Raw genomic sequence first — 18,024 nt, 5'->3', positions numbered from 1 at the left:
TCCTTTTAAAGTAAGGCAGTATAGCCATCTTACTGGAGAAGGCATGGCTTTTGAGAGGCCATGAAGTAGGAGTAACATTTATACAGGTTGAGAGAATTAGTAGGACCAAAGTTCAAGGGACCCTGTAAACATATAGGTCTTGAGGAGTGGTGGGAGGTGAGTTGGAACAATGAGCTTTTAAAATGGGACTGAGGAACTTGAATAGACATTTCTCCAACGAAGATGTACAAATGGCCAGTAAGCATATAAAAAGATACTCAACATCATTAGTCGTTAGGCGAATGCACATCAAAACCAAAATGAGATACCACTTCACCCCCATTAGGATGGTGATTATTAAAAAACAGACCAAGCAAACAGGAAAAAAAACCAAGTATTGTTGAGGATGTAGAGAGATTGGAATCCTTGTGCATTGCTGGTAGCAATGTGAAATGGTGCAGCCATTGTGGAAAATGGTATAGTGATTCCTTAAAGAGATTAGATACAGAATTATCATGTGATCTAGCAGTTCCACTTCTGGGGATATGCCCAAAGGAATTGAAAGCAGGGTCTCCAACAGATATTTGTACACCCATGTTCATAGCAGCATTATTCACAATAGCCAAAAAGTAGAAGCAACGTAAGTGCTCGTTGACAGGTGAGTGGATAAACAACATGTGGTATATCCATTCAGTGGAATATTATTCAGCCTTAAAAAGGAATTAAGTTCTGATATAAGCTATAGCACAGATGAACCTTGGAAACACTATGCTGAGGAAATAAGCTAGTCACAACAGGACAAAAATGCAATGATTCCACTTACATGAGGTATCTGGATTCGTCAAATCCATGGAGACAGAAAGTAGATGGTGGGTGCCAGGAGCTGGGGGAGAGGGGAGTAGATTTGTTTTGTGTAATTTGTATAGAGTTTCAGTTTGGGAAGATGAGAAATTCTGGAAATGGATGGTGGTGATGGTTATACAACCATGTGGAAGTACTTAATGCACAAAACCACACGCTTAACGGTGGTTAAAACAATGGTTAACATGATAAATTTTATGTTACGAGCATTTTACCACGATACGAAAAATGTTAAATAAAATAAATGGCACTGAGGGCTTCCCTGGTGGCGCAGTGGTTGAGAGTCCTCCTGCCGATGCAGGGGACATGGGTTCATGCCCCGGTCCGGGAAGATCCCACATGTGCGGAGCGGCTGGGCCCGTGAGCCATGGCCGCTGAGCCTGCGCGTCCGGAGCCTGTGCCCCGCAACGGGAGAGGCCACAGCAGTGAGAGGCCCGCGTACCGCAAAAAAAAAAAAAATAAAAAATAAATAAATAAACAAATGGCATTGAAACACGTTTCACATTTCCTCCTGTTTTAAGCCGTGTTGCCTTAGGGTGTCAGGTGGTGACGTCGCAGAAGGAGAAAGGAACCTATTTAGTGAGTGCATATATGTCCTGCTACTTCGTTTTCTCACTGAATCTTCATTAAAGTCCAGTGAGATAGGTGTTAATTATTGTCCCCACTTAACACTTGAGAAACCGAGGCTGAGAATGGTGAAACACTACGCCAGGCTGCCTTGCCTGTCTCTGGAATTTCTGTACTCTGGCCTTCCCAGAGGAAAACCACTCTCCACCTAGGATGGCCTCTGACAGCATGCATACACAGGTGGTTTTCTTTAGTTCTAAATAATTGTGTAGCTGTGGCTGCCTCTCTTCTGGAGAGGGGAAGCCGGTCAGTGAAAGCAATGACTGAGGGCTAAATGCCGTGTCTTGCCTGGAAGGCTTATTGAAGTGTGACTCTTGAAGCGTAGGGAGGAGAGCAGGAGGACAGGTGGGCAGGCACCTGCTCTGCCGTTGGCAAGTGTGGCTTCTCTTGGCTCTTGCAGGTGGGAATGTGCTTGAGTCCCCACCTTGAACATGTGGTTTTGAGGCTCCCGTCCGGCACTGTCAGCCCCAGACAATGCTCTGAGCTCACCCTCACTCTTCCCTTTCTGGAAAAGGCTTCCACTAGGGTCATTAGTGACCAGTTCATCGCCATTAGTGTGATGGCCGCTTTCTCAGACCCTTTTTACGTGGATTGGCTGCAGCAATGGGCATTCTGGCCCTTCATCCCAGAGCTTCTCCCTCCTTGGGTTTCCAAGACACCAGCCTGTTGTCTCTTGTTGCTTGTGCTTTTGGTGTCATGTCTGCGAAACCATTCCTAATCCAAGGTCATGAAGATGTCCTCCTGTTTTCTTCTTAGTGTTTTATCGGTAAACTTTTTATGTGAGGGACCGTATAGTAAATATTTTAGCTTTGCTGGCTGCCTAGGGTCTCTGTCGCGTATTCTTCTTTGGTTTTGTCGTTTGTTTTGTTTTACAACCTTTTAAAAATGTGAAAACTGTTCTCAGCTCCAGGGCATACAGAACCAGGCTGCGGGCCAGATCTGGCCCTTGGGCCATAGTGTGCTGACGCCTGTTTTAGGACCTTACCGGGGAAGGCTGAGTCATTTTAGTGAGAAGTTGAGCTGGGTTTGAGATTTCCTGTTGCTATGGTTACCGTTGGTGCAGCACAGGCTCCGAATTGTGCTGGGGGAAGGGGAAGAAAGTCGGGGCTGCTGAGGTAGGTACCAGGGGTTTTTCCCATAATGGTCCTCCATCCTCAGCCCTGAGCCCTCCCTGCCCACCAGCACCTGGCCGGGGTCTCTCCACACCTTCACGCCACCCCCAGAGGCTTCTTACTGGGTGCCTGCTAGGTCTGTGCCAGGAGCAGCTGGGGCCCTCTTGCTGTCCTCGTGCTGCCTCAGTCCTAGGTCGGAGCCGTGCCCCTGGATCCTGCGTGTGGGCTCTCGGCGTTCCTGCCCTTCCCCCAGGAGTAGCCATCCCCTGCCTGGTATAGTGGTGGGCAGTGTGTATGAATGGGTTTCCTGCCTCTGTCTCTAGTGGCATTGCTTTAGGATCCTGGCTTGGGACCGGCTCCTGGCCCTCCCAGCAGCGTCTGCCCTCCCCTCACTAGAACGGATGTTTACCCCTGTCTTTGTGCCCTTGGCATTGGCTCCCCCTCCTCCGGAAGCTCAAGATTTTGCTTTAGAGGAGAGAAGGGTCTGGATGGGGTCGGGATGGGGGTAGGGGATTGGAGCTGGGGTTTCTGTTTCTTGTTCTTCCTATGCTGGCTCCTGACCCCTTATGCCAGGCCTGTACCACCAGGGAGGCTCCCCTGCACTCCTGCCCCTGCCAGTCCTTTGTGTAAGCCCCCAGGGAGGTCCTCGGAGAAGACCCGGAGTGGGTGGGAACTGTCCTTGGGCCTGGAGAGTCCTCACTATCAATAGAGCCCCTACTCAGCCTTTAGCAGCTCATTAACGTCTGAGCTGATTCCTTCCTGCCAGCTTGTATGGTGGCTGCCTCTGCCCCTGGTGAGATGTGTCCCCACCCTGTCCCTCCTGGAAGGACCTTGTTCCTCCTTGGCCTTCTGGCTATGTGGTTGCCCTGTGACCTTATCTCTGTGGGTTCAAGGAAGTGTCATGAGTTTGTAGCTTGTCAGCCTTACTCGCTGTTAGCCTGGGAGCCACGTTCTAGCTCCTTGATGGGAGTCCCTCCTCCCCCCTCAACCTGATCTGTGTGTTTAAGTGATGCTGATTGAAATGTGTTTTTCTCTCCCAAATGCTATATCCCATCACAGAGTAATTCTGGAGCTCCTTTTTCCATTCGTGTTTCCAGGCTGAGAATTGTAGGTGTTAGATACAGGGCATCATGGGAGGAAAGATGGTACCAGATGTCAGGTGCCAGGTGCCAGCCCTGGGTGAGAGTTGCCCGTGGTAATAACGTTACCAGTTGGGATAATCTTCAGCCTTACCTGAGTGAAGTCCGCTGCCTGGGGGAATGGCGGGCAACAGAGAGTACTAACTTACCATTTTTTACATCTTTTTAGACCCTGGAAGCTATCCTGAATTTCAAATACTCCGGAGGCCCGGGCCACATTGAAGGATATTACAGGAACCTCTCGCTGGGGCTGCACGTAGAGGTTGAGCCATCTGTATTCTTCACACGAGTCAGTACGCTGCCGGCAACCAGGTAAATGCACCTCTGCTCTTTGACTGTCGTGTTCTAGAGTCTGAGGGCGCTATGTTTGGAATTCTGACCTTGGTGTTCGTTGTGGTCCCCCTGTCCACTGTGCTGAGTTATTTAGCCTCCCCAGGTCTTCTTCAGGAAGACAGGCAGTGTAGAGCGATGCCGCTTCATTGAGACGGGAGTGCCTGGACTTCGCACCTTTCACGCGCTGTAGTGATACTGTTGGCGGCGCGAAGACAGGCAGTGTAGAGCGATGCCGCTTCATTGAGACGGGAGTGCCTGGACTTCATACCTTTCACGCGCTGTAGTAATACTGTTGGTGGCGCGGTATGCTTGCCTCTGGTGGTCACCGTGCAGGACAGGGCTCCCGCCCGTTGTCCTGAGCCTGGAGCTCACTCCAGTCTGGTTCAGCTCTCCTGTTAGCAGGGGCTCAGCCGATGGCTCTCTGTCTTGGAGACTTCTGGAGGCGTCCAGCACATCTGTCTGTGTCACTTCGGGCGCCCCAGGAGGACTGTGCAGGCAGGGCCAGGCTGCCCAGCGTCTCAGCCCCATCTTTGCGGAGCTCCCAGCCATCTGGAGCGTGGGGTCATTTCTGCCCAGAGCACCCTACTTGCAAGAGGCTTTCTCTCTTGATTACTTCTCCAGGCCTAGTCTTCCTTTAAGGAGAAAGAAACCAGTTTGTCTACTTCAAACCCAGAAGTGGTCAGAGATACTAGAGGTTATTCCTCCCTTAGGTGGGAGAATGACAGTCCCTCACCCCCGAATTTGACCTGTGATGAACTGGGAGCAGTGGGGTCCGAAGCACTGGGTGGGGCTCCAGCCAAATGGAGACCCTCTGGGGTCAGATTCCTGCCCAGGTGGGAGCCGCCCTGGAAGGCAGGTCCTGATCGCCCCCGGGCATGTCCACACTCTCACGTCCAGGGGCACGTTCCATCTGGGGTAGGATAGAGTGGGCTCCTATTACTTTTTTTTCTTTTTTAATAAATGTATTTATTTTTGGCGGCATTGGATCTTTGCCGCCGCGCACAGGCTTTCTCAAGTTTCGGAGAGCGGGGCTACTCTTTGTTGCGGTGCGCGGGCTTCTCATCGCGGTGTCTTCTCTTGTGGCGGAGCACAGGCTCTAGGTGCGTGGGTTTCAGTAGTTGTGGCTCGCGGGCTCTAGAGCTCAGCCTCAGTAGTTGTGGCACACGGGTTTAGTTGCTCCGCGGCCTGTGGGATCTTTCCGGACCAGGGCTCGAACCCGTGTCCCCTGCATTGGCAGGCAGATTCTTAACCACTGTGCCACCAGGGAAGTCCCAGTATTACTTATTTTTAATGGAGTTAAGGCTATACTTACCTGTCTATCCTTGACTGTGGGGGAGAGAACATCACATGCAACATCCCTCTCCCCTCCACCAGTGGGCTCTATAGTCCACAGAGTATAATAGAGGGATGTTACTGTCGATATAAAACTCTCTTTAGAGTGATACAGCCCCCAAAAGTAAGGGTAGGAAAGACTTTCATAGGAAAGACTGCCGTTCTCCCCAGCCATTGGAGAATGGCTTCAGCAAGAATTAATGTCTTTGCTTGGGCTTCTCAGCCCAAGCACATTTTGATCACATTCATCATCTATCACTTTTTCAACCCACAGAGTAATGGTCTTTCTTGCCAACGCTTGCCTCTGTTTTGAATTTGTATAAAGCGTCAAAGCACTTGCCGGCGGGAAGCTTTGGCAAGGATGCCTGCCAGGTGCCGTTAGAGTTTTTCAGGCCCTTCCTGTGCTTTGGTCCACTCCTGGTGTGCGTTCTTTTTCATCCCCTCACCTCCTGCTGCCACTGCTCATATAAATAGGTCTTAGAAGCCGCACAGGTTGTCACTGAGTTGGATTATTTTCGCCGTATTGATATCTGGCTTCCATGTCATGGCCCCTGCAGTTCTTAATGACGGTTTAAGATGAGAAAAATGTTGCCTTGTGGTTTGGTGCAAATGCACGCTCAGAAGAGCTGGTGGTTAGCTGGCGTGCTGCTTGGCGCCCGGTTGCCCGCCTGTTGGCCTCACTCTCTGTCTTTCGGATCCCTGCTCTGGGGTTTGAGATGTGATTTCCTCTAATCCTCCCTTTCCTTTCCTGCTAAGTCTAACTGAGCCCCACATCCTGTGGGTTGAGCTGATGTCCCTGCATTCCACTGCACGTCTTTGCCGTCTTTCCTTGGGACTCTAGAAATACTCGTCTACTCAGTCCCCCTGCCTCTAACCCTGCTCCGGCATCGTCCTGTAGACACACATGAACGTTCCCACGTCACCGTCCGGCTTAAAGACTTCCCCAGTGCCTGCGGGATAAAGTTCAAAGTCCCCACTCTGATATTCAAGGTACTTAAATTTTTGATCTAGGTGTTCCTCTTCAGCTGTTTGTCCCCAGTCCCTCCACACTTCATGTGAAAGACACTTTGCTTCTCACCATCACCAGGACGTGTCAGGACAGCTTACTCCAGTGTGCCTTTGCATACCTCCTTTTCTAAAACTGTTCTTTTTCTTAAACTATCATTCCTTCACTTAACCTTTTGGAAAATGTCTGTTTGCCATTGATATATGTTACGTTTTTATAAAATTTTCCTGACCATGACCAGGCAGAGTGGGGGTCCTTCTGTGGGTTCCCCTGTACGTTCTTTGTATGTCTAATAAAGCACTTAGCAGACTGTAAACCTTTATACCAACACCTCCAATGTTTTGGGTGCTGTGTGAAGCACCCACTGGGATCAGAGATGGACAGAGAACACAGTCCTCGTGTTTTATCAGCCTGGGAAAAGCTCATCAGGCAGAGATAATACCAGACGGAAACTCAGATCTACATTAAGGACTGATGAATCCCGGAAATAAAGTCAGCAGGTTAGGTATGAGAATTTTTATCCTCGCTTTTTGATTTCTTTAAAAGACTACTGACTGTCTAAGAAAGAAATAATAGCATTTAATTTTGTAGTGCATGTCATATAAAGAAGTAGAATATGTAAAAAAAAAAGTCACAAATGGAAAAAGAGGGAGAAATGGACATTTTTATATGCAAAATGTTATATTATTTGAAGTTAGAATGTGATGTTAGAGACCCATGTTGTAAAGCCTTGAGCAATGACTTAAGGTATGGATAGTATACCAGGAGAGATAAAACAGAACACTAAAAAATAACCCCCCAAAGGGGGAAAGAGGTGGCAAGAAAGGAGGAGAAAAGAACATATAGTTAAATAGAAACCAATAGCAGTGTGGTAGATTTAAACCCACCGTACCAAGAATTACATTAAATGTAACTGAACTAAATGCTACATTTAAAATCTTTGCCCCCCGGAGTTACAGAGATACTCTGCCACTTTTTCTTTGAGGAGGTTTATAGTTAAAGTTTTTCCCAGAATCTGTCTCAAATGAAGTTTTGTGCATGATGTGACATATGGATGAAAGACTTAAATAGTTGGGGAGAGATACCATGTTTATTGATTGGAAGTGTCAGTTACTGCTAGGACACCAGTTTCCCCAAATTTGATTATAAGTTCAATGCAATCCCAATTAAAATCCCAACAGGACTTTTTTTTGGGGGGGTGGAAGTTGACAAGCTGTTTTTAAAATTATTTCACAGTGGAACAGATTATTGCCAATGGAATAAGCATATGACTTGACAAAAAAACAAAGTTGGAGGACTTAAGCTATACGACTTGAAGACTTAACATAAAGTTACAGTAATCAAGAGAGAATGCTATTGTTGTAAAGATAGAGAATCAACGGACCATAATAGATGGTCCAGAAATAGACTCACTCATGTATGATCGATTGATCATGTGACCAGCAAGGTATGAAAACAATTTTATGTGGAATGAAAATATTTCCAACAAATGATGATGGAAGAACTGGATATATATGTGGTGGGGAAAAGCGTGGAAATTGTCATACTGTATAAAAATACAAGAGCCAACTCTCTGTGTTTTCTATAAGAAACTCACATTAAATATGCACAGTTTAAAAGCAAAAAGATGGGGGGGAAAAGGCATGCCATGTTAACAGTAATCATGAGAAAGATGGCATGGATATATTATCAAATAAGTAGACTTTCAGGAGAAAAAGAGAGAGAGGAAGCAGATAATCTGTAATGACGGAAGGGTCACCAAGAGTACCCGACAGTCCTAAATGCAAATGCACTTAGAAACATAACTTCAAAATAAAACCGACATCTGAAGGGAGGGACGGGAACAGATGATTATAGTTGGGTATTTCCGCACTCGTCTCTCAGTTTTTTTTTTTTTTTTTTTTTTTGCGGCACGCGGGCCTCTCACTCTTGTGGCCTCTCCCGTTGCGGAGCACAGGCTCCGGACGCGCAGGCCCAGCGGCCATGGCTCATGGGCCCAGCCGCTCCGCGGCACGTGGGATCCTCCCTGACCGGGTCCCCTGCATCGGCAGGGGACTCTCAACCACTGCGCCACCAGGAAAGCCCTTGTCTCTCAGTTTTTGATAGAACAAGGAAAATATAGAAAGAAACGGAAAGATATAGAAAGCTTGCACAGGACTAGTAAACAACTCCAGCTAACTGATATCATAGAACACTAAATGTTTATGCTAGAGGTTGAATGGCTTAAAATCAGTGGTATAAGTGTCTGTGTAAGATAAAGAAGAGCAAAATGTACCTAGAATAAACTGAAGTAAAAGAAAATAAATAATAAAGAGTGAAGAGTGAAAATAAATAATAAAGAGTGAAGTAAAAGAAAATAATAATAGTGGATAGGAATGAAATAGAAAATGAAAAAACAATATGTAAACTAAATGGAACCCAAAATCGATTCTTTGAAAAGATTAATGAAATTAGTAAACTATAGCCAGGATGGTCAGAATTTTAAAAAAGAGAGTGAACATACAAATTACTAATAATGAGAATGAAAGAGGGGGGCATGGCTAAATTCTGCAGACATTAAAAGAATAATAAGAGTGTACTGTGAGAAATCATATTCCAATGAATTTGACAACTTAAATGAAATGGAAAAAAGTTTGAAAGACATGAATTACTAAAGTTGGTACAAGAGAAAATAGAATCCCTGAGGTAGTCATCTCAGTTGAAGAGTTTAATTTTTAGTTTTAATTAGTTAATTAGTTTTAATTCTTAATTAAAAGTTTTCCATGAAGCAAAGGTTTCTCAGATGGAGTGAGAAACTACTAACCGTAAAATAAAAAGTTGATAAGAGGGTTTTTATCAAAATTAAAAACTTCAGCTCATCGAAAAGCAAGCTCCATTGGGAGAAGATATTTACGATGTGCTTATGCAACAAAGGTCTGTATCCAACATATACCAGGGAGTCCTAAGAATAAATACCCAAGAGACCAAAAGTGGGTGGGATTTAAACTCCAGAGAGCCCTTTGAAGTCAGCATTGCTGTATGGAGATGTTAAATAACTCACCCTGGTTGCACATTAATGAGAAAGAGAGATTCGATTTGCATTCTGGCCTTCTTGGCACCAAAACCCATGCTTCCTGCCACACATACGCTGAACTGGCATTCCAGAGACCTGGGTTTCCCTTGGCCCCCTGGTCTTTGCAAGCATCTCTGTATCTCTCACAGCTTCAGCCCTCCTGTCCCTCCCTGGAGTGATCACCGGCTCTGCTCACCTCATAGGGCGTAAGAGAATCAAATTAAACAGTAGAGGGCCCAGTGTTTTCTCAAAGCCAAAGCACAATATAGATGGGAGGTGGAATTCTCATTGCTTTTTTTTTTTTTAACCATTCTCCTTCCTTCAGGGGTGTACCTAGCTTTCAGCTGACTTTTATTTAGGAGATCAATTACCATTAAAATTCACTTTTCACACCAAGCTGCCTGGTAATGTTGTTAGGGACCAGATTGAAATGGATTGGGCCGTGCCGCCCTGTCTGAGTGCCTGGCCTCCCTCACCTCAGGAGCAACTTCTTTCTAGGCTGCTAGGGTAAGTGGTCCGATCTTATACATTGCTACTCTGAGCTCTGTGGAAAATACACTCCCCTGAGCAGGGCGTAAGGCGTGGGAGTTGTCACATTCTGAATAAAAATCATACAACCGGACACGCCGTGGCGCTTCTCCCCAGACATTTAGAAGAAAAATTCCGTTTCCCCCCATGGAGTGGGACCGCTCCACGCCGTAGGGAGCCTCTGCTCACAGACATGTAATAAAGGCAGTTTCAATGTCGGATTTCATCACGGTTGATCCTTTTCACGTTGCTGTGTTGATTTAAATTGGTTTTAAATTTAACAACAGTTTAGAATTTTAATGAGCACAGGTTTCAGAGCCCAGTGTACCTGTATCCATTGTACCTATCCTGTATCCAATTTCAGATTTTGATCCTCCCACTATTTGCCCTGTGGTCTTGAGTCAGTCGTTCCTGTTTCTTTAAGCATCATTTTTCTTCATCTTGAAATGGAGAGAACACTGATCTTGCAGGGCTGCGGTGAGGTTTAAAGAATGCATCAATTCACAGAGCGTCTAATACAGTGCCTGACACAGGTAGAAAACTGAGAAACGGCGGTTGTCAAGGGCAAGGACTCCCTCTCTTCCGTGTGGAAGTGGCACAGGGACAGCCCAGCTGGGGACTCACGTCTGGGTGGCTGGTACGAAGACCAGAGCTGTGTTACTCAGAGGGAAGCCCTCGCCCGCCCAGCAGCTTCACCCTCTCCAGAGCCCTCACTGAGGCTGGGCTGTGAGGGGCACCCTGGGGAGGACAGAGGAGGGCATGCGGACGAGACCTGCTTCTGTGATGGGAGGGGGCTGGGTCTGCCCCAGGGCTCCCATCTCTCTCTAACCCATTCATCGAATCTCTGGTGGAAGGAGCTTAATGACTTAACGGATTTGCTTCATCCCTTCCTGCTCCTGTTGGCTTGTGTTCCCTGAAATGATGAGCACGCTTTTCATCGTCTTTCCAAGTGTTAACATAGTGTAGATCTGCACAGGCAGGAGCTGGGACCCCACCTCCCATGGCGGGAGCAGCTGGACATGTCATTTAGGTTGACACAGCAGTTAGCACCCTCTGGTCCCCAGTGTCACCAGTTAGGAGCCGCCCAGGCGGTGAATCACCTCCCATTTTTCTGTCTTCACTCACACGGCTGTACCTTGAAGGGACCTATTTTATGTCTCAACCATACATATTATTAAAGTATTACAATCAATAATTTTAAGTGATCTGTATTTTATTTTGAACTATTACATTATTGAATGTTATGTGTTAATGTTCATTTAAGAATGCTATCAATATTCATTATTTAAAGACAGATTTAAAGATTGTCCTACTTAACAAGTAATATACACTAATTATGTTAAGAAGTATGATTTATAAATACCAATTAAAAAGGCCCATGTCATACTTGATTTAGGGATTGACATCGTATGTTAAAAGGTAGATTGTCTATCATCAACAATTGGCCAGAGTTTTTTGTGACCTTCCATTTAGAATTTTTGCATTTGGCATTTTCAAAGTTTTAATCATTATAGAGTTAATTGCAAACGATGCTACATTGAACCATGATTTCAAGTTATTTTTAAGTACTTTTCCGTCCATTTTGAATTGGGCTTGTCTTCATTCCCAGAAAATGAAAAGCCAAATACGACATAGTTGTCATTTTATGTTACCTTTTTAACCTTGGATTTTGAGGCACAGGTGTCTTGGTGTTCATTTTTGTGCCCCTTTTAACATGTGGTCTTCGTGGTTCTTTTCTCGTACCTGTGGTCCATTATGAGTGCAAAGTAGACAGTATAACAGAGAGTAAATGATGTGTTCGTCGAGACCACGGTGGCGCTGAGCGCTGCGCCCTGGTGAGGTGACGCGGTGCTGTGGCTGAGCCGGGAGCGTGTTGACCTCACCTCCACCACCCCCGGGCACTCTCGCTGCATGTACATGCAAGCTGTGTGGAAACATTGTTTGCATACCACACAATTCACCCACTTAAGCTGTATAATTTAGTGTTTTTAGTATAGTCACAGAGTTGTTCAACCATCGCCACCATCTAATTTTAGAACTTTTCATTCTCCCGGTCGAAGCCCTGTACCCATTAGCAGTCCCCGCTCCGCCTCCCCTACACGGCCACGAATCTACTTTCTGTCTCTAGATTTGCCTGTTCTAGATATTTCACGTAAGTGGAATCATACAAAATGCGACTGGCTTCTTTCACTTAACGTAATGTTGTCAGTGTTCACCCACAAGGAAGTATCAGTATGGCATTTCTTTTTATGCTGAATAATATTTCACTGTGTGGGTATGCTACATTTTGTTTATCCATTCATTAGTTGATGGGTTGATTCTACTTTTTGGCTGTTGGGAATAATGCTGTTATGAACGTTCACATACCAGTTTTTGTGTGGGCCAGCGTTCATTTCTCTTGGGTATATACCTAGGAGTGGAATTATCAGATCATGTGTAACTGTTTAACCATTTAAAGGAGCTGCCTGACCATCTTCCAGCTCGGCTGCACCATCTTACGTTCCCACCCAAACCTTCAAGCAGCGCTTGAAGGTTCCAATTCTGCACATCCTTGCCGATGCTTGTTATCCTGTATGTCTTTAGGATTCTAGCCATTCCAACTTGTTTCATCTAAAGGGAACATTTTAAAACATTATTTTAAAACTTACTCATTAAAAAATCAGAAACAGAGGCCCTTCCTGCCTTCATTATGTGCAGCCCCCCAAGACCCGTCAGAGGCCAGGGTGTGTGTCAGCCGTCCACAGGGCACTGTACCCACATTTCAGTCGGTCACCAGATCTGTCCTTTCCACCTCAGTAACTCTGCATTGACTCAGGCGTGTCACCTTTGTCCCTTGGGCCAGCCTCTCCCTCCCTTTCTTGGACAGTTGCTATAGCCTTTCGAAGTCTCTTGCTTTCGTTTTCTCTTTCCAGTTCTTTCCCCAAATAGCTGCTGAAGTGTTTGTTCTAAAACACAAGCATGAGTTTGTCCCTCCTTTAGGGTCCTTCCACGAGTCGCTGTCGTCTGTAAGTCATGTTTTGGTTCCAGAGCTCGGCACACAAGGCTTTGCACAATCTGACCCAGCCTGTCTGCCTTGCCTTTTCTTGTCCCCGCCCCACGCGCCTCCTCACTCCGAGGAGACTCCTGCAAGCTCCTCGCACAGTCCGTGCTGCTCCAGCCCTGTCTGCTCCGTGCTCTGCTCTGTCCGCCTGTAGTCCTGCTCTCAAGCCTTTGGTCCCTCAGCGAATGCAGGAGCCGCTTCCTTCCAGAAGCCTCCCCTGCTTGTCTCCTGTGTCTCTGTGCCACCGCCACCCACTTGTCTTTCTCACCAGTAAGACTCAGCTTCTTCCAACCCCAGGCCCGGAGGACACCAGAGCCCTGGGTGTGACACCTCCGAGGCGCTGATCCATTGTCCCCTGCAGAGCCAGGGGATCTGTTTCAGGTGGTCCTCACATCACACTTTGGGAAACCCAGTTCTAATGGACAGTAAATCTACTGTCAGAGTCTTCAGTAAGATTTAGAAGCTCCGTAACCTGTGTGGCAGAGGTGAAGATGAGATAATATCACCCGAAGAACATTCTGATTGTTTGTTCCATTATTTTTTTGTCATTTTAGATTGAATAAGCTCCCTGGCTTTCTTAAGACTTACAAGAAAGCTCTCCATCCTGAAACTGACTACTAATTTTTCAGGAAAGAAGGCTGATTGATAACAGGCAGGCTTATGGAACTTTAAAAGACCACATGGGTTTGGCCAAAGGTGTATGTGGCCATCACTACCGGTCTGGCTGTGTCTTCACTCACTTTACCGCGCCCCTAGGATGGATGGAACGGTGATGTTTGGACCCTGCAGGGGCTGAGAGAATTCGGCCAGACTCGGGGAGAAAGAGCCCCACTTAACTTTCTGGGCATGATGCCATGGTTTTTAGACAGACTCAGACCTTGGCGTGGGAATTCCTCATAGTCACTTTTAGCTGAGTCAGTGTTGAGTAATTAGCTGGGATTGCTTTGTTGGCGGGCTGTGTGCTTTCCCTTTTGCCGCTCCACTGACTGCAACCAAGCTAATAATAATCGCCACCCCTCAGATTTATGTAATATTCCGCTTGTAGTTTTACAAAGCACTTGCACTTTTTTTTCCCATTGGAGCCTCCTAATAATTCCATGACATAGGCATTCTTGTCCTCGTTGGGGAAACTGAGACTCAGAGAAATGAAATGACTTACTTATTATAAGTAAGAGATATTATATACCCATTAAGATGTTATATACCCATTAAGCAAAACTGGTGTTCTGATAAGCAATCTTCAGGCTTGGAATCGTTTCCCTTGTACCAGAGCCTTATTCACTCAGGCTGCTTTCAGGTGGCTTCTTTCCTCTTGCTTCTGAAAGTTTAGTTTGCTTAGGATGTTTCTGGGCCTAGATTTTTAAAAATTTATACTGCTTGGGGTTTGCTGAGCTTCCTGAATCTGTAAGTTTACGTTATTTGCCAAATTTGGGGAATTTTCAGCCATTATTTCTTCAACAGCTGTGTGTGTGTTTTATTTTGTGTCTCAAACTCCTATGACATGACTTTCAGAGCCTTTCTTGTCTCAGAAGATTGTTTTTATCCCGTTTTTTTCTCTCAGCTGTTTCCATTGGATAAATTATTAATCTGTCTTCAAATATATTAGTTTAATTCCTGTGTGGTTCAAAAAAATACTTGTGTGATTTTTACTCTTTTAAAGTTGCTAGAGGTTTTTATCATGGCCTAGAAATGGTTTATTTTGGTAGATGTTGCATATAACTCGAGAAGTATGGATATCCTACTTTTGGGGGAGGTGGAATGTTCACTAAGCATCAGTTGGGTCCAGTTGGTCAATGGTATTGTTTGTTTTCTATCCTTTCTCATTTTATGTCTACTCGTTCCCTCAATTACTCAGATAATTCACTACCTGGTGGATTCTTCAGTTTTTTCTTTTCTAAAGTGTCTCTTTGCTTCCTCTTTATATCTTCTATTTCTTTGCTGAGATTTTATCTTTTCATCTGTTTCAAGTGTGTTTGCCCTTACTTTGCGGAACGTATTTAAAGTCTTTTTCTGTTAAGACTTTCATCTTGAGGTTGTTGTCTGTTGATTTTACTTTCCTTTGCAAGTTGGCTTTTTCCTGGGTTCTTCCTATGCTGAGTGGTTATGGACTATATTCTGGACATTTCAACTACAATGCTGTGAGGTGCTGGGGTCTTGTTTGGATCCTGCGGAGAATGCTGATATTTCTGTTCTGGTGGGTGGTCCACACCATGGTCCCGTAGTGCCCTGTGTGGGCTGTGCTGCAGTTCTGGTTTTAGAGTCTGTGGTCCTCCTTGGATCAGTCCTGTGTGCCGCCCAGTGTTCTTCTTTGGAGCTCAGTTACCGAAGCCCGTGGTTTACTGCTCAGGATCCATCCCCTCGTGCTTGCTCCACAGTGAGCCCAGGTCAGGTACCACTTTAGCAAATGGCGCTCTTCATCTCTCTCCTTTCCATAGTCGCCTCCCTTCGCTGTCTGCCCACAACAAAGCCAAGGTTTGAGTTCTTCCTCTGTGTGTCTCCGTGTGGGACTAATTGGTCAGAGGACAGAGAGGGAAATAAAGTGATGGGGACTGGCCCTGTGCTTATGGGACCTCAGTCCCTTGGGTCAGAGAGATGGTTTCCTGGCCTCGGAGTTGTATATGCTGTGCAGCCATGACCCAGCGTGGCACTGTCACATAGCAGTGCTGCCCAGGGGCTGGGCTGGGAGAAACGGAGGAGAAAAAAGAAAAAGCCCACAGGACCCCCCAACACACCTTCATGGTGCCCTCTCCCACGCCTTGGACCTGGCACAGAGGCAGCTCGCGGAGCTCTGCCTGTCTGTACCTGATGGGTGCCTCTGAGCCGCCTTTTAGCACAGGTAGGACTGAGGGAAATGGAAACTCGCTCTGAAGTTCAGAGAAACTTCGGTTTCAGATCTCCTCCCCAAATCCACCTTCTATAGTTTACTCTTCGAATCTTCCAATAGCTGCTCCGTGCATTATGTGTATGACCTATAGTTGGGTTCAGTAGGGGAGACGCAGTGGATTATTTGTACTTATGGCATCTTTTCCAGAATAGGAACTCGTCATTTTTTTAAAAACATGAACCAATTCATGTCGCTCATCTGCTTAAGACTCTAAAGATAGCTTCCCATCATACTTAGAATAAAATCCAAACTTTCTGTCACGACCTTTCCTCTGTCATTAATTTCATACCACTCTCCTCCTGGCTCATTCTGTCCCTTGATGACACCATGCCTTAAGATTTGGTCTTAACTGCTTTCTCTGGAAAGCGGTCCTCCAAGACCTTCACATGATTGCCTTCTTGTTGTGTGGGTCTGAAATGAAATGCTATTTCATCAGAGAGGCCCTCCTTTGCCGTCACATCTGAAGTCAGTTTTTAATCTCTGTTTATGATTTCAGGAGATGCACTTAATTAAAAAAAAAAATTTCTTAGCCACGCGTCTGGTTCTCTGCCTCAAGTCCTAGCCCACGTTTTACACCAGCCATCTCTCTGGCAGCCCGATTTATGCAGGGGTAACTTGACAGCACCTCACCTCAGCTGTGCTGCGTAGCTCTCGAGTTCTGGAATGTCTGAAAGCCTTCTCCGGGGCCGCAGCACAGGTGCACTTGCCGCACAGTGTGGGGAGTTGGGGAATTGCCTCCTTTCGGGGGGAGCTTGACCAGGGAGGGCGGGGGCTGGTGGAGAAGTAATCCCCTCTCCTCTGCCTGAGGTGCACACTTCAAGGCACAGTCCGTGACTCTTCAGAGGGACCAGCAGGGTGAGCGCCAGCGGTCCACATGGTAGCCAGCTCAGTAAGGCACCATGGTACTGCGTTCTCGCCGCACCCCGTGCCCCCGCCCTGCTCCCCTCAGCATCCCCTTCCCAAACACCTGCTCCACTCCAGCCCTCTTCTCAGGCTCTGCTTTCCCGGGGGAACCCCGGCTAAGACAACATTCTAAGTGACTTTAAAAATACCTCTTATAAAACATGTCTTACATCTTATAAGCAGCATATAAAGAAAAGTCAAGGGGATGCTAATCTATCCAACCACACAGATTTGTCAAATTTTTACATTTTGCTGTTTTTGCATCTATTTTTCTAATTTAAAGAAAGAAAAATGAAACTGTTAAAACTCTGTGTGCTCCCCTGTGACCCTATTCTCGTCCTCTCTCACCAGGAGTGACTACTACCCTACAGTTGATTATTATAAGCAATATAGAGTATTTTTAAATATTTTAAACTTGATATAAATATGTAACTGTCTCCTGCAACTTGCTATTCTCTCAACCTTATTAACATGAGACTTAACCTGTGCTGAGGTTGGTAGTTCTTAATTCATCTTCGCTTATATCTAGGTTTCCAGTGTATGACGGTTACAGATTTATTTGTCTGCTCTCCAGTTGCCTGCGCTTCGTTAAAAGCAGTTCTTTGATTTTATAAATGAGGCTGCAACGCACATTTTAGGAAGCATCCTTGTGCTGAACTCTGAGAGTTGGTCCAAGATACATGCCTACAGGTTGAGTCATTAGATCAAAGGGTTCTCATCTACCACTTGGCCAGGTTGTGCCAACCCGCCCTGTGAAGGAGTTGTACCAGTTTACACCCTTAGCAGCACTGAATGAGGATTCCCATGATTCTTGCTCATCTACATCTTGGCCAACACTTGGTCTTAGAGCACATTTTAAACATTTCCAATAGGTTGGGTGGGAAGTCATACCTGAGGGTTTTCTCTCCATTTCTCTGACTACTAGTTGTATTGAGACTCTGTTCCTATATATTGGCCATTGGATTTCCTCTGCTTTAAATGGTCCAGTCTTGTTCTTTGCTCAATTTTCCATTGGATCATTTCTTTCTTATTGATTTACAGGAGTTCTTTATTAATTCAGAATTCTAATCCTTTGTCAGGTTTATGTGTTGCAAACACCTTTTCACAGCTAGCTTTTCTTTGCTTTGACTTTGATGTTTTTCCTTGTACAAAAGTGCTTCATTTCAGTGCAGCCAAACATTTCAGTCTTTTCCGCTATATATTTTTCCAGCTTGATTGAGGTAAAATT

At 45.8% G+C, this 18,024-nt stretch overlaps 1 protein-coding gene across 2 annotated transcripts in view; it reads left to right on the top strand.

Moving 5' to 3' along the window:
• The window catches only part of TRAPPC9 (trafficking protein particle complex subunit 9), a 507,030-nt gene that overhangs the window by 301,560 nt on the left and 187,446 nt on the right, over window positions 1–18,024 (top strand). For both annotated transcript variants that reach the window (XM_069539993.1, XM_059995234.1), the window contains one exon: window positions 3,888–4,030. In XM_069539993.1, coding sequence (XP_069396094.1) covers window positions 3,888–4,030 — 143 coding nt within the window. The remainder of the gene's footprint in view (window positions 1–3,887; window positions 4,031–18,024) is intronic.

The sequence above is a fragment of the Delphinus delphis genome, chromosome 17 (genome assembly GCF_949987515.2).
Source record: "Delphinus delphis chromosome 17, mDelDel1.2, whole genome shotgun sequence".
Classification (NCBI taxonomy): Eukaryota; Metazoa; Chordata; class Mammalia; order Artiodactyla; family Delphinidae; genus Delphinus; species Delphinus delphis.
This window is presented reverse-complemented; position numbering and strand designations above follow the sequence as displayed.